This window comes from Procambarus clarkii, chromosome 74 (genome assembly GCF_040958095.1).
Source record: "Procambarus clarkii isolate CNS0578487 chromosome 74, FALCON_Pclarkii_2.0, whole genome shotgun sequence".
Classification (NCBI taxonomy): domain Eukaryota; kingdom Metazoa; phylum Arthropoda; class Malacostraca; order Decapoda; family Cambaridae; genus Procambarus; species Procambarus clarkii.
The window spans coordinates 10,123,654-10,141,785 of NC_091223.1; the positions used below are offsets into that span (position 1 = coordinate 10,123,654).

At 43.9% G+C, this 18,132-nt stretch overlaps 2 protein-coding genes across 2 annotated transcripts in view; one reads left to right on the plus strand and one right to left on the minus strand.

The window, feature by feature from the left end:
• LOC123767452 (uncharacterized) overlaps positions 1-6,124 on the plus strand; it is a 28,664-nt gene extending 22,540 nt beyond the window's left edge. The window contains exons 4-5 of the mRNA XM_069313135.1: positions 2,941-6,062; positions 6,116-6,124. Of these exons, the coding sequence (XP_069169236.1) occupies positions 2,941-6,062; positions 6,116-6,124 (3,131 nt within the window). The remainder of the gene's footprint in view (positions 1-2,940; positions 6,063-6,115) is intronic.
• Positions 6,125-6,148: 24 nt separating this feature from the next.
• Positions 6,149-16,864, minus strand: LOC123767453 (uncharacterized). Its single transcript, XM_069313136.1, is given in 3 exon segments — positions 6,149-9,289; positions 9,431-10,702; positions 16,640-16,864. Coding segments are annotated over 3 exon segments (4,638 nt in total).
• Positions 16,865-18,132: the final 1,268 nt, after the last annotated feature.

Consider the following 18,132-nt stretch of genomic DNA (forward strand, 5'->3'; position numbering starts at 1 on the left):
AAGCCTATTGGTCCATATTTCTTGATGCTTCTATATTGGAGCGGAGTCTTGAGGTGGGTAGAATGTCACTCAAATGTAGATATAAAATCGGAGATGCGTAAGTTCTATTCAGTTGTGTATTTGTGAACTAAAGTCTTTAAAAATGTAATAAGTTTTACGAAACGCGCTCGTGTCGCGTCAGACTAGAAATAAAAATGAATTTTGGAGAATTGATTTTTGATTTACCTCCAACAGTGAAACGAAATGTACGAAAGATTGAGAAAATTCGTGTTAGAATTATTAATCTTACTTTTTCGGTCATATTTAATAATATATATATATATATATATATATATATATATATATATATATATATATATATATATATATATATATATATATATATATATATATATATATATATATATTTATATATATATATATATATATATATATATATATATATATATATATATATATATATATTTATATATATATATATATATATATATATATATATATATATATATATATATTTATATATATATATATATATATATATATATATATATATATATATATATATATATATATATATAATATTAATATATTATTAAGATATCTATATTATCTAACACGAATTTTCTCAATATTTCTTAGGTTTTTCTTCACTGTCGGTGGAATAGAAATATCAATTCTCCAAAATTCATTTTTAATAATGTTCTGACACCTAGAGGCGTTTCGTAAGGACTTCTTACATTCTCAAAGACTTCTTTACACTAAACACTACACTTATGATACACTGTGTATGAAACATTTAACATAACTCTTGTTTTTTATTTGTTTTGGGTGAGGTGAGTATTGGGTGAGGTGGGTACATGAGAATAGAAGTAACTGCAGAGGGCCTACTGGCCCATATGGTGCCTTGAAATGGGTAGAAAATAGTTGAGCATTAATTGGCTGTTGATTACTGGTGTTGACTTTTTGAAGTGTAGTGCCTCGCTGTCTAAGTTAATTTGTCAAACTAACACACTTCGTAGCAATCTAGTTCACACTGCTCCTCCTGCTTCTAATGCTGCTGGTGTCTACTCTATTTCCTGTTCGTCTTGTCCTCTCCAATACTTTGGCGAAACTGGCCGTACACTGAATGACAGACTTAAAGAACCCAAGAGAAGTGTTAAGTCTGCAGACACTAACAATGGTCCCTCCTGTCATATGAGGGATTCCAATCATCCTATTGATTGGTCTTCCTCCAAAATAATTTTTCCTGACTCTTCTCTACACAGACGCCGTCTTGTTGAATTGGCTTTAATACACAATGAACCCAACATGAACTTGAGTCCTGGCTTTGTTGCTGTGGATTTTTCCCTTTCACAGTATATACTTAAATGCTCTAATCTTTCTAACAAACGTGACATAACATAAGCTTACCCTTCCTTTATCTTTCTTTCTCTTTCCTTTTATTTCTCTCTTCTCCCTTTTCTGTTCATTGTTTTCTTTACGTTCCCTTACTATTCTCTTCTTATTCTTATTGCTATCTCCTTCTCATTCGGTGGTTAAAATAGGAGCTGCCTCGTATGGGTCAATAGGCCCTCTGCAGTTCTTATTCCTACTACTATCCCCTCTACTACACTTTGCTCCTCACCTTTCTCTAGTATATGTATTGCCTGCATCTACTTCCTCATCACAATCGACTTGAGAATGGTCCAGGACGGACCGAAACGTCGTCGTCCCTTCACCTTCTAGTGTGTGGTCTGGTCATCATACTTTAGCCACGTTATTGTGACTCGTCGCCTGCATTCTCTCAGGTCTTCTCCACACCTTACCACACGATCTTCCCCTCCTTCACCGCGCACACTCCTCCCATCTCTTCTAACATCCCCTCTGCATCATCCTCGTCACGCACCTTCCATATCTCTACACATCACTGTAACCATTTTTACAACTGTCTTCATCACTGCTAACTTCTTCGTGTCATACCCATCTCTACACGCTTTGCATCTCCATCAACACATATCCCCCTGCCATTGCTATTATTTTCACTACACACTATCTATATCACATTAATCAAAAGGTCGTACCGAAAATGTAAATCTGTCGTCTGAACATTCGTTTTGCATGTCACTGTTTGAATACACAATTTTTTAAAAGGTATGCTGAATTCTACGGACCTTTGGCTGCACATTTCATATTGACTTCCGGAAAAGGGTGTGGTGGCCGATGCCTCTTCAACGGAGGCAAACTGGATGACTCCGACCACTCTGTGAAGCTAAAAATCACCAATCACCATGCAAAGTTGCATGAGACTAGCCCCAAGAGTCTGGCCTCTAACCTTGTTAGGTTAAAAGCTAGACTCTCAGGGAGAGAGCGAGAACAGATTAGTTAATCTGTTCCTTCTACCTCCCTCCCATTGCCTTTGTCTCACGTTCCATCTCCATCCCTCTCATACGTTCTCTCTTCCTCTTTCCGGTCTTTTTGCCTCAAGTCCAAAGTTGAATCAGTGTTATGGACATTGAATCAACGATTTCGACATTGATTCAACGTCGATAACAGGTGAAATATCTAATATTAACACTAAGGATAACCAAACCCACATTTAAGACTTCTTACGAGACGATGGTCGATGGTCTTGATGGTCGCAATATGAGCCAGTCCTACTTAATGAGACACATTGGGGTCGACCCTAACCACCTTAAGACAATTGCAATAAACTTACAAATCCCCCTGCAAAGTTTTGAGTCTAACTACCTCCAAGTGTCTGGCCCCAACCTTGAACAAACAAATCAACAGACGCTCTTTCTTAGATATAAATACATTCATTCAAGGAATATCTACATATCCATATAATCATTATTTAATAAAAAAACTATTATATAATAATCCATATTTACAATACTTAAATATACGGTTCTATTTTCCTTTTACTAATTAAATTTTGTTTGTCATCTTCGACTGATACAGCTTCGACAACGACCCAAGTGTCAAATGCAACAACCTCAGGATCAAACACAACAACTATTGCAGCAAACACAACTACTGCAACAAACGCTACAACAACTTCAGCCAACGTGACAACTTTGGCAACCAATGTGACAACCACGGCAGTCAACGCAACAACTGCAGCCAACACGACAACTACTGCAGCCAACACGACAACTACTGCAGTCAACACGACAACTACTGCAGCCAACACGACAACTACTGCAGCCAACACAACTACTGCAGCCAACACGACAACTACAACAGCCAACACGACAACTACAGCAGCCAACACGACTACAGCAGCCAACTCGACGACAACAGCAATCAACACGACGACTACTGCAGTCAACACGACGACTACTATAGTAAATACAACAACTACTGTAGTCACCACAACTACAGTGAACAATACAGCAATACTGGCTAATCTCACTTCGCAACTCAACCAGTTACTCGCCACTCTAAACGGTACAACTAATATATTAACAACATTGCAAGCCCTTCAACTTCAAATTAGTAATATTATTACCACAATTACCGCACTACTTGGAGGAGGAGGAGGGAGGAGGAGACGCAGCCCCTCACAAGACATTCTGGCGACCCAATATGTCATCGACAACACAACAGACGCGTTGACACGAGGAGACCTTACCACTGCCATTGGTCTCCTTCCACAGCTAATTCTGGCGCAGGCCACATTTGGACAAATATTTTCATGCGCAGTTAGTCGGTCTTTGTCAGTTGATTCAGGCCTGCTGGCAGTCGCACAGTCTGCTCTAGCCAGCGTCAACAAGGCTATATCCGCTGCTAATACACAGAGAAGCATTACGGTCGACCAGATCAACACCATTCAGGCACTGATCAGCCAACTCGGAGGAACCACTGTGATTGTACCTACCATCTTGCCCCTGATAATCACCCCGGAGTCCTTGGTCAGTTGCCAGTTAACAACCTCAGCACCAAACACAACTACTACTACTCAGAGTACCACAACCGTACAACTCAACACAACTACCAATGTAAACACTACAACCACCAATTCAACACTGACTGCCCTCTATTCACAGCTCAGTTCATTGCAATCCGCCTTAAATGCCACAGATAATGCAATTACGGCTCTTGCCCAAATTCAAGCCTTACTTAGAAATCTTGTAGACGCAATTAACGCATCAAAACATGGACGCAGGAGGAAACGCAGCCCCTCTCAAGTTATCCAGGGAATTCAAACTCTAGTCAACAAAACTAGAGATGCGATAACAGCAAGAAACACTGCCACTTTATCAATTCTTGATGATCAGTTAAATGCAGCGCAGAATATATTGATCCTAATAATACAGTTGATTGTAAATAACTCTTTAACAATCGACTCAGACTTTCAATCAACCGCTCAATCATCTGTTACCATTGTCAATGATGTAATAACCAGTGCGTATAAAAGTAGAGGCGATATTGTCAGTCAAATCAACTCTGTACAACAGAACATCAGCCAGCAAGGGGGAACCACCGTGGCTGTACCCACCGCTCCGCCCACCGTCATTTTCACAAACCTACCGTTTGTCCCTACTACAGCTAACATTACTCCGGCCAGCATAACTACTACAGCCAACATAACTACTACAGCCAATATAACTACTGCGGCCAACATAACTACTACAGCCAATGTAACTACTACGGCCAATACAACAACTTCTATTGTCGGCAATGCAACATTGGCGAATCTCACTTCACAGCTTAGCCAACTGCAAAGAGCCTTAAATGAAACCGACAACGCAATTGTAAATCTTCAAAACCTTCAGAGTCAGCTGGCTAGCCTTCTGGCCGCAATTAACGCATCGTTAGCAGGAGGAGGAGGAAGACGAAAACGCAGCGTCTTTGCAGATGAATTCGTCTTCATTCAAACGACCATTACAGAAACACAGTTAGCGATAAGCCAAAGAAACTATGTTAAAGTAACTTCACAGAACGATAAACTGAGATCGGCGGTGATCACAGTGACTATAATAACACAATATATTATTACTAAAAAATATATACCCGATGAGAACTTCCGGACGACGGTGATGACATCTGTTACCAATATTATTAGTATCGTCGTGGATGCAAGATCTATGAGAGCCTTAATAGTGAAGGAAATCATCGTAGTACAGGTGAGCATCAGCCAACAGGGAGGAACAACGGTAACTATACCTCCAGTCCCACCAACCCAGACAATCGTTCCCACGGAAACACCACTGGCAACAATCCCTGTAACTACACCGCCCCCAATAATCCCAGATACCACAGCGCCTCCAACAATCCCTGTAACTACACCGCCTCCAATAATCCCAGATACCACACCGCCTCCAACAATCCCTGTAACCACACCGCCTCCAATAATCCCAGATACCACACCGCCTCCAACAATCCCTGTAACCACACCGCCTCCAGTAATCCCAGATACCACACTGCCTCCAACATTCCCGGCAACTACACAGCCTCCAACATTCACGGCAACTACACCGCCTCCAACATTCACGGCAACTACACCGCCTCCAACATTCCCGGCAACTACACCGCCTCCAACATTCACGGCAACTACACCGCCTCCAACATTCACGGCAACTACACCGCCTCCAACATTCACGGCAACTACACCGCCTCCAACATTCACGGCAACTACACCGCTTACAACATTCCCGGCAACTACACCGCCTCCAACATTCCCGGCAACCACTTCAGTTCCAACAATCCCCATTCAGTCAACCATAGAAACTGCACCGGGTTCTTCAAGCTCAGGATCTCCACAGGATACAACAGTACCTGGTACTACACCTGGTCAAACAACCATAGGTACTTCTCCAGAATCAACATCCTCTGATAGTACAACGGGTCCAACAACCTCTGGTGATACAACGGATCAAACAGCCTCTAGTGCAACTGATTCAACCTCCACGGACAGAGCAACTGATTCAACCTCCACAGACAGTGCAACTGATTCAACCACCACGGACAGTACAACTGATTCAACCTCCTTGGGCAGTGCTACTGATTCAACCTCCTCGGACAGTGCTACTGATTCAACCGCCTCGGACAGTGCAACTGATTCAACTTCCTCGGACAGTGCAACTGATTCAACCTCCTCGGACAGTGCAACTGATTCAACCTCCTCGGACAGGGCTACTGATTCATCCTCCTCGGACAGAGCAACTCATTCAACCTCCTCGGACAGTGCAACTGATTCAACCTTCACAGACAGTGCAACTGATTCAACCTCCTCGGACAGTGCAACTGATTCAACCTCCTCGGACAGTGCAACTGATTCAACCTCCTCGGACAGTGCAACTGATTCAACTTCCTCGGACAGTGCAACTGATTCATCCGCCACGGACAGTGCAACTGATTCATCCTCCACGGACAGTGCAACTGATTCCTCCTCCACAGACAGTGCAACTGATTCATCCTCCACGGACAGTGCAACTGATTCATCCTCCACGGACAGTGCAACTGATTCATCCTCCTCGGACAGTGCAACTGATTCAACCTCCACGGACAGTGCAACTGATTCATCCTCCACAGACAGTGCAACTGATTCAACCTCCTCGGACAGTGCAACTGATTCTTCCTCCACAGACAGTGCAACTGATTCAACCTTCACGGACAGTGCAACTGATTCATCCTCCACGGACAGTGCAACTGATTCATCCTCCTCGGACAGTGCAACTGATTCAACCTCCACGGACAGTGCAACTGATTCAAGCTCCACGGACAGTGCAACTGATTCATCCTCCACGGACAGTGCAACTGATTCATCCTCCACGGACAGTGCAACTGATTCATCCTCCTCGGACAGTGTAACTGATTCAACCTCCACGGACAGTGCAACTGATTCATCCTCCACGGACAGTGCAACTGATTCATCCTCCTCGGACAGTGCAACTGATTCAACCTCCACGGACAGTGCAACTGATTCATCCTCCACAGACAGTGCAACTGATTCAACCTCCACGGACAGTGCAACTGATTCTTCCTCCACAGACAGTGCAACTGATTCAACCTTCACGGACAGTGCAACTGATTCATCCTCTACGGACAGTGCAACTGATTCACCCTCCTCGGACAGTGCAACTGATTCAACCTCCACGGACAGTGCAACTGATTCAACCTCCACGGGCAGTGCAACTGATTCATCCTCCACGGACAGAGCAACTGATTCGTCCTCCACGGACAGTGTAACTGATTCAACCTCCACGGACAGTGCAACTGATTCATCCTCCACAGACAGTGCAATTGATTCAACCTCCACGGACAGTGCGACTGATTCATCCTCCACAGACAGTGCAACTGATTCAACCTCCACGGACAGTGCAATTGATTCATCCTCCACGGACAGTGCAACTGATTCATCCTCCTCGGATAGTGCAACTGATTCAACCTCCACGGACAGTGAAACTGATTCAACCTCCAAGGACAGTGCAACTGATTCATCCTCCACGGACAGTGCAACTGATTCCTTCTCCTCGGACAGTGTAACTGATTCAACCTCCACGGACAGTGCAACTGATTCATCCTCCACAGACAGTGTAACTGATTCAACCTCCACGGACAGTGCGACTGATTCATCCTCCACGGACAGTGCAACTGATTCATCCTCCTCGAACAATGCAACTGATTCAACCTCCACGGACAGTGCAACTGATTCATCCTCCAAAGACAGTGCAACTGATTCAACCTCCACGGGCAGTGCAACTGATTCTTCCTCCACAGACAGTGCAACTGATTCAACCTTCACGGACAGTGCAACTGATTCATCCTCCACGCACAGTGCAACTGATTCATCCTCCTCGGACAGTGCAACTGATTCAACCTCCACGGACAGTGCAACTGATTCAACCTCCACGGGCAGTGCAACTGATTCATCCTCCACGGACAGTGCAACTGATTCATCCTCCACGGACAGTGTAACTGATTCAACCTCCACGGACAGTGCAACTGATTCATCCTCCACAGACAATGCAATTGATTCAACCTCCACGGACAGTGCAACTGATTCATCCTCCACAGACAGTGCAACTGATTCAACCTCCACGGACAGTGCAACTGATTCATCCTCCTCGGACAGTGCAACTGATTCAACCTCCACGGACAGTGCAATTGATTCATCCTCCACGGACAGTGCAACTGATTCATCCTCCTCGGATAGTGCAACTGATTCAATCTCCACGGACAGTGAAACTGATTCAACCTCCACGGACAGAGCAACTGATTCATCCTCCACGGACAGTGCAACTGATTCATCCTCCTCGGACAGTGTAACTGATTCAACCTCCACGGACACTGCAACTGATTCATCCTCCACAGACAGTGCAACTGATTCAACCTCCACGGACAGTGCAACTGATTCCTCCTCCACAGACAGTGCAACTGATTCAACCTCCACGGACAGTGCAACTGATTCATCCTCCACGGACAGTGGAACTGATTCATCCTCCTCGGACAGTGCAACTGATTCAACCTCCACGGACAGTGCAACTGATTCATCCTCAACGGACAGTGCAACTGATTCATCCTCTGCGGACAGTGCAACTGATTCAACCTCCACTGACAGTGCAACTGATTCATCCTCCACAGACAGTGCAACTGATTCAACCTCCATGGACAGTGCAACTGATTCAACCTCCACGGACACTGCAACTGATTCATCCTCCACGGACAGTGCAACTGATTCATCCTCCACGGACAGTGGAACTGATTCATCATCCACGGACAGTGCAACTGATTCATCCTCCACGGACAGTGCAACTGATTCATCCTCCACAGACAGCACAACTGACACAACCTCCACGGACAGTACAACTGATTCAATCTCCACGGACAGTGGAACTGATTCATCATCCACGGACAGTGCAACTGATTCATCCTCCACGGACAGTGCAACTGATTCATCCTCCTCGGACAGTGTAATTGATTCAACCTCCACGGACAGTGGAACTGATTCATCCTCCACGGACAGTGCAACTGATTCATCCTCCACTGACAGTGCAACTGATTCATCCTCCACAGACAGTGCTACTGATTCATCCTCCACAGACAGTGCGACTGATTCCACCTCCACGGACAGTGCAACTGGTTCATCCTCCACAGACAGTGCAACTGATTCAACCTCCACAGACAGTGCAACTGATTCATCCTCCACAGACAGTGCAACTGATTCAACCTCCACGGACAGTGTAACTGATTCATCTTCCACAGACAGTGCAACTGATTCAACCTCCACGGACACTGCAACTGATTCATCCTCCACGGACAGTGCAACTGATTCATCCTCCTCGGACAGTACAACTGATTCAACCTCCACGGACAGTACAACTGATTCAACATCCACGGACAGTGGAACTGATTCATCCTCCACGGACAGTGCAACTGATTCATCATCCTCGGACAGTGTAACTGATTCAACCTCCACGAACAGTGCAACTGATTCATCCTCCACAGATAGTGCAACTGATTCAACCTCCACGGACAGTGCAACTGATTCATCCTCCACGGACAGTGCAACTAATTCATCCTAAACGGACAGTGCAACTAATTCAACCTCCACGGACAGTGCAACTGATTCATCCTCCACAGACAGTGCAACTGATTCAACCTCCATGGACAGTGCTACTGATTCAACCTCCACGGACAGCGCAACTGATTCATCCTCCACGGACAGTGCAACTGATTCATCCTCCTCGGACAGTGTAACTGATTCAACCTCCACAGACAGTGCAACTGATTCATCCTCTACAGACAGTGCAACTGATTCAACCTCCACGGACAGTGCAACTGATTTAACTTCCACGGACAGTGCAACTGATTCATCCTCCTCGGACAGTGCAACTGATTTAACCTCCACGGACAGTGCAACTGATTTAACCTCCACGGACAGTGCAACTAATTCATCCTCCACAGACAGTGCAACTGATTCAACCTCCTCGGACAGTGCAACTGATTTAACCTCCACAGACAGTGCAACTGATTCAACCTCCACAGACAGTGCAACTAATTCATCCTCCACAGACAGTGCAATTGATTCAACCTCCTCGGACAGTGCAACTGATTCTTCCTCCACAGACAGTGCAACTGATTCAATCTCCACGGACAGTGCAACTGATTCATCCTCCACAGACAGTACGACTGATTTAACCTCCACAGACAGTGCAACTGATTCATCCTCCACAGACAGTGCATCTGATTCATCCTTCATAGACAGTGCAACTGATTCATCCTTCACAGACAGTGCAACTGATTCATGCTCCACAGACAGTGCAACTGATTCATCCTTCACAGACAGTGCAACTGATTCATCCTCCACGGACAGTGCAACTGATTTATCCTCCACAGACAATGCAACTGATTCAACCTCCACAGACAGTGCAACGGATTCAACCTCTACGGACAGTGCAACTGATGAAACCTCCACAGACAGTACAACTGATTCAACCTCCACAGACAGTGCAACTGATTTATCCTCCACACACAATGCAACTGATTCAACCTCCACAGACAGTGCAACTGATTCAACCTCCACGGACAGTGCAACTGATGAAACCTCCACAGACAGTGCAACTGATGAAACCTCCACAGACAGTGCAACTGATTCAACCTCCACAGACAGTACTACTGATTCAACCTCCACGGACAGTACAACTGATTCAACTTTGTAGGACACTGCAACTTTATCAACCTTGTTGGACAGTACAATTGGTTCACCATCACCCTCCTAAGTTAGTTCCACTGAAAATATACGGTACTATAGTAACATGGGGGGTAAGATCAACCACATATAAACAGCCAGCTTATAGGGCTACAAAAGGAAGCATAACACCTTAGAATGTACTAAAGGAATTACAACAAGAGGTACAGCTGGTCGACCAATCTCAAGTGGAGCAACAGGTCAAACATTAACATCGCCTCAACGGTAGTGTAAATAGGTCAAAAGCAACATCTGGTGTTTGAAACACCTTAGGAGACTATAAAACAAGTGCAACTTACTGGAAAAGGAAAAGAAGTAAAAAACTTAGAAGACTTCAAAAGTCAGTACAACAACCTGAGAAACCTGAAAATCCTGTAAAGCGAATAATTACTTTTTAAAGTTGACTCAAAACAATCTCTATAATTTCAGCTCTTATAATAGTTTGTTTCGGCCATATACATTCACACATGATTAAAGAACACATTAACATATGTTATGATACACATTAACATGTTAAACGTTCACATTATCACGTGCGCTAAACGTTCACATTAACACTTGCTAATATAAAAGAAAATTGAACAGATTTATTCTATAATTAACACTTGACTTTGCAAATCTATTACAGATATGTCATGTACCGATAAAATGTCCTCTTTGACTCTCCCGTTCCATCCCCTATCATTATTCTGATTCCTTCCCACTGCTATATAGTCGCAATGGCTTGGTGCTTTATCCTGGTAATTCCCGTCCCTTTACCCACAATGCAGCCATAAGTAAGTACTTATCAAATGAATTCACTAAGCTAGGAAGACTATGCAGCAAATACAACTTTAAACATTCTCTGTTTAGCTGTGATATAACATGAATGAATAATATGATATTGTTATATTGACATCAAGTAATAATATTATTATGTAAATTGTCCATATGTATATGAATTATACACATTTTTCCGGCCTTGTATTGGCATATTGAGTGCTGTACCGAGCATTTACAAAACATTTGGTCTAAGCAAGTAAAATTTAAGGAACGAAATCGATTGTAATTTTCCCAAGTGTGTATGTGCTTCCTTACTTAATACCATTTTTTACCTATTAGCAGTTATGTATAGATGCATCTGAGTCTTGGGACTCGCTTCTTAGCCATCAGCAGCTTTTGCCTCAATTTCTCCCTGCGTCCTATTTCTCTGCTGAACTTATTCTTGAAATTAAGAACATAACATTAAGGAGACTGCAGAAGGCCTATTGGCTAATATGTGGATGCTCGATGTTATTGATACCCATCCAAATTCATTCATATATGTATATATATATATATATATATATATATATATATATATATATATATATATATATATGAATGAATTTGGATGGGTATCAATAACATCGAGCAGCCACATATGAGCCAATAGGCCTTCTGCAGTCTCTCTCTCTCTCTCTCTATATATATATATATATATATATATATATATATATATATATATATATATATATATATATATATATATATATATATATATATATATATATATGTATATATATATATATATATATATATGTATATATATATATATATATATATATATGTATATATATATAGACATATATGAATGAGTTTGGATGGGTATAAATGAATATATATATATATATATATATATATATATATATATATATATATATATATATATATATGTGTGTGTGTGTGTGTGTGTGTGTGTGTGTGTGTGTGTGTGTGTGTGTGTGTGTGTGTGTGTGTGTACTCACCTAGTTGTGTCTGCAGGATCGAGCATTGACTCTTGGATCCCGCCTTTCGAGCATCGGTTGTTTACAGCAATGACTCCTGTCCCATTTCCCTATCTTACCTAGTTTTAAAATTATGAATAGTATTTGCTTCCACAACCTGTTCCTGAAGTGCATTCCATTTTCCCACTACTCTCACGCTAAAAGAAAACTTCCTAACATCTCTGTGACTCATCTGAGTTTCAAGCTTCCATCCATGTCCCCTCGTTCTGTTACTATTCCGTGTGAACATTTCGTCTGTGTCCACTCTATCAATCCCTCTGAGTATCTTATACGTTCCTATCATGTCCCCCCTCTCCCTTCTTCTTTCTAGTGTCGTAAGGCACAGTTCCCTCAGGCGCTCCTCATACCCCATCCCTCGTAGCTCTGGGACGAGTCTCGTTGCAAACCTCTGAACCTTTTCCAGTTTCATTATATGCTTCTTCAGATGGGGACTCCATGATGAAGCGGCATACTCTAAGACTGGCCTCATGTAGGCAGTGTAAAGCGCCCTAAATGCCTCCTTACTTAGGTTTCTGAATGATGTTCTAACTTTTGCCAGTGTCGAGTACGCTGCTGTCGTTATCCTATTTATATGAGCCTCAGGAGATAGATTAGGTGTTACGTCCACTCCCAGGTCTCTTTCACGCATCGTCACAGGTAGGCTGTTCCCCTTCATTGTGTACTGTCCCTTTGGTCTCCTATCTCCTAGTCCCATTTCCATAACTTTACATTTGTTCGTGTTGAATTCCAGTAGCCATTTCTCTGACCATCTCTGCAACCTGTTCAGGTCCTCTTGGAGGATCTTGCAATCCTCATCTGTCACAACTCTTCTCATCAACTTTGCGTCATCCGCAAACATCGACATGTAGGACTCTACGCCTGTAAACATGTCGTTAACATATACAAGAAATAGAATTGGTCCCAGCACCGATCCTTGTGATACTCCACTTGTTACTGTTCGCCAGTCCGACTTCTCGCCCCTTACCATAACTCTTTGGCTCCTTTCTGTTAGGTAGTTCCTTATCCATGCTAGGACCTTTCCCCCCACCCCCGCCTGCCTCTCGAGCTTGAACAGCAGTCTCATGTGCGGTACTGTATCAAAGGCTTTTTGGCAGTCCAGAAATATGCAGTCTGCCCAACCATCTCTGTCCTGTCTTATCCTTGTTATTTAATCATAGAATTCCAGAAGGTTTGTTAGGCACGATTTCCCTGCCCAAAACCCATGTTGATGTTTGTTCACAAACCTAATGTTCTCCAGGTGTGCAACCAGTCGTAGCCTAATTATTCTTTCCAGTATTTTACAGGGGATGCTTGTCAGTGATACAGGTCTATAGTTAAGTGCCTCCTCCCTATCACCTTTCTTGAAGATCGGCACGACATTTGCCTTCTTCCAGCAACTGGGCAATTCTCCTGACATAAGTGACTCATTATAGATCATTGCCAGAGGCACGCTGAGGGCCTGTGCTGCTTCTTTTAGTATCCACGGCGATACTTTGTCTGGTCCAACTGCTTTAGTTGCATCTAGAGTTGTCAACTGTTTCATTACCTCCTCTGCTGTCACCTCTATATCTGATAGTCTTTCATCTAGGGTAACCTCTTCCAACAATGGGAGCTGCTCAGGCTCGGTAGTGAACACTCCATGGAAACTGGCATTCTGTGCCTCGCAGATTTCCTTGTCACTTTCAGTATATGCCCCCTCTGTCTTCCTTAGTCTTATCACTTGGTCGTTCACCGACATTTTTCTTCTTATATGACTGTGTAGTAACTTAGGTTGTTTTTTCGCTTTGATTGCAATATCGTTCTCATAGTCCCTTTCCGATGTTCGTCTTATGTTAATGTAATCGTTCCTAGCTCTGTTGTATCTGATCCTGTTGTCCTCTGTCCTTTGTCTTCTGTACTTCCTCCACTCCCGCCTGCTGGCCATTTTTGCTTCCTGACATTGTCTATTAAACCATGGGTTATTATATTCCATCTTATTTTTTCCCTTTACTGTTGGTATAAATCTCTCTTCGGCCTCCTGGCATTTCTGTATGACTAGGTCCATCATATCTTGGACTGTTTTTCCTCTAATTTCTTCCTCCCACTGCACTTCACCCAATAAGTCCTTTATCCTTTTATAGTCCCCTTTCCTGTAGTCAACTCTCCTTTCCCAGATCTCTTGTCCCATGGTCATAAGTTTGAATTCCATCACGTAGTCAAAGACTAGGACACAATGGTCACTGGCCCCTAGAGGTATTTCATGCTCTAAATTCTCGATATCTTCTACGTTCTGGGTGAAAATCAGGTCTAATAGGCTCGGTGCATCTCCTCCTCTTTCCCTTGTGTCTTCCTTCACATGTTGTGTTAGGAAATTCCTGTCTATAACATCTACTAATTTTGCTCTCCACGTTTCGTCCCCTCCATGGGGATTCCTTGATTCCCAATTTATCTCTCCATGATTTAGGTCCCCCATGATAAGCAGCTTCGCTCTCATTCTGTGGGCTAGTGTTGCTGCCTTCTGCAGTTCATCTATACATGCCTTGTTGTTGTCATCATACTCCTGCCTGGGTCTTCTACTGTTTGATGGGGGATTGTAGATTACCAAGATCACAATCTTCCTCCCATCTACTGTCAGAGTTCCTTGTATGAAGCTTGTGCACTCATTGGTAACTCGATTTCCAAGGTCTTCAAACTTCCATTTCCGCTTTATTAGGAGTGCTACTCCCCCTCCCTGTCTCTGTGTCCTCTCTTTTCGTATCACCTGGTACCCTTCAGGAAAGATTGCATCTGAGATCATGTCATTAATTTTAGTTTCCACAATTGCAACTATGTCAGGATCTGCTTCACTCACTCTTTCTTTTATCTCTTCTGCTTTATTAGATACCCCATCACCACTGGTGTACCAAACCTTGAGATTCTTCATGGAAACTCTTGTACCTGAGTTCTCCCTTTCTCTGGGGGTCTGGGGGGATCTGGGGGGTGTCTGGGGGGCGACTGGGGGCAGGGGGGATCTGGGGGATCTGGGGGATGTCTGGGGGATGACTAGAGGCCGGGAGGATCCGGGGGATGTCCGGGGGGATCCTGGGGGGGTCCGGGGGGTGTATGGGGGATGAAAGAGGTCAGGAGGGGTGCTTGGGGGGCTACTGGGGGCTGGGCTTCTAGGAAGGTAGGTAGGAGGGTCTGGGGTAGGGCCTGGGTAGGTAGGTCTGGAGTAAGAAGGGCATACTGGGTCTGAAGATTAGGGAGGGCATAGAGGGGTTGGGAGATAGCGTAAGGTTGAGAGTCAGATAGAGGTCGAGAGGTTGGGAGGGGGAAGGATAGAGGGGGTGGGGGGAACCTCCCACCCCCCTCGCAAGGGTGGGGGTCACATGGAAGGAGAGGGGATGAGGAGGGGTGAGGGCTGGGTAGGTTTTGGGTGTTGAGGGGATGAGGGCTGGGTGGTTTCTTGGGGTTGAAGGGATGAGGGCTGGGTGGGTTTTGGGGGTTGAGGGGATGAGGGCTGGACGGGTTTTGGGGGTTGAGGTGATGAGGGGGTCCTTGGAATGTGGGATGAATTTGACTGCAGTGGGGTCAGAGGGGTCAAGGGAGGTGTTGGGGAGATAAGCAGGGGCGGCTGATTTGGGGAAGGAGTGACCTAAGAAGGTGTAAGCTGGTTAGCATGGGGTGGATTAGCATTGGGGTGTGTAGCTACACTCAAATGGGAAGAGTTGTATTGTTGTTTGCTTGCTCTGTGGGCCATCTGCTCCTCCTTCATCATGAATTTGTCAATATATACATTGTAGTAATTTTCGCTACCTCTGAGTAAGTGTTTGTGATGCAGTATGTAATCTACTGCCTCTTCGTTAGTGAACTGTACCAGGACAGGTCGTTTCCTATTACAGTTGTATGGCCCAATGCGTCGTTGGACTTGCACCTCATTCCCTGCCATCTGGGCTCTCATGTCTCTCAAGATCCCCTGTAGCTCCAAATCCTCAATCTCCATCCTTTCCTGCCTCGATGGTGCCCTGGCTTCAAGCAATCCATGGATTATGATTGTCCTCATTCTCAGTTCAGGGTCATGCTGGTGGCCCCCTTCCCTGGCTGACCCCCACCCCTCCCACTCCCGCTACTCCACCTACTACTACTCCCCCTTCCCTGCCAAGCTTCCCTTATTCCTGCCAAATTCATTAGTAAGCCTAGATACTTCTCCTTGCCATTCTACCCTGCTCTTCCTGATTTCCTCTTGAATATAATCCATAAACTCTTGTTTGAGTCTTTGAACCTCGTCCTGCATCTTATTAAAGACCTCACTTTTAATCCCCTGGATTAGATCATCTATCCAAACATCCCTCTTCTCTACAAATTTCCCAATCATCTTCTCCACAAACCTATCTTCTTTCTCAATCATAATACTGTTGGACCTAGATACCCTTCCTGACCAAGTCATTGCTATAATGCAACCTTACCAGGGGTTCCATGTATCTTACCATCCTGCTAACACAATAGGTGAGTGAATCTCCAATCGGTGCCCCCGTGGTGGTAGAAGGGTTGCTGCCGGGGGTGAGGTCACGCGGTCAGAGGCCGGTGAGGTCTGCTCCACACTGCACACTGCCATAGTACTTCCTCAACTATTTTGAATTATGCTATTTAAACTGTTTTTCTTCACTACCTTATGGCTTTGGTCCAAACCCAAGGTTTTCTCATTCACTTGTACACACTTTTTCACTTCGAAGTTGCCTGATTACCCCTCCCACTCCACTAGTGAACCAGGAGCTCCCAACCCCACGTCCACCCAACACGATGGTCACAAGACAAGTTGTGTGTGTGTGTGTGTGTGTGTGTGTGTGTGTGTGTGTGTGTGTGTGTGTGTGTGTGTGCGTGCGTGCGTGTGTGTGTGTGTGTGTGTGTGTGTGTGTGTGTGTGTGTGTGTGTGTGTGTGTGTGTGTGTGTGTGTGTGTGTGTGTGTGTGTGTGTGTGTGTGTATATTAGACGAGGAGGGGGAGTAGCCATATATGTCAGGGAAAATTTGAAATGTTGTCTCAAAGAGTGAATCAAAACTGAGCCACACAAAGGAACTATTTGGTTAGGATTAAACTAAACAACTTATAATAGGAGTTATATTCAGGCCTCCAAACTTAGACAAAATGGAAGCAAAACATCTATGGGATGAAATATCTAGAGCATCTAGGTCAGACAGTATTTGCGTCATGAGTTACTTTAATTTTAGTGGAATACACTGGCTTAACAGAACTGGGAATAACGAAGCAGAAGATTTTCTAGAATTAATAGACGAATGCTTCCTAAAGCAATTAACCCATTAAGGAACAAATTCGGGAAAATAATATTTTTAGACAACGTGTTAACTAACAGGGAGACACAAATGAAAAACATCGAAATAGGGAGTGAGCTAGGGAGAAATGATCACAAAGATATCACATTTAACATAGAATGTAATAGATTTATTTGAAAAAATTCTGTTAAAGCTCCAGATTTCCGAAAGCTGATTTTAGTAACCTAAGAAATGTTTTGGGTGTAATAGATTAAAAAGTCCTGGGCAACCACAGGAAACACAGAAATACCAAGAAGAATAAAACCAAAGTTAAAAACAGCAGGAACTCTAATAAAAGAAGTAAAAAGCCCAAGAAAAGTAAAGCCAAGGCAGGTAAGAAAGGTGACGAGCCGGCAGTAAAGGAGGAAGGGAAGCAGTCTGACGGG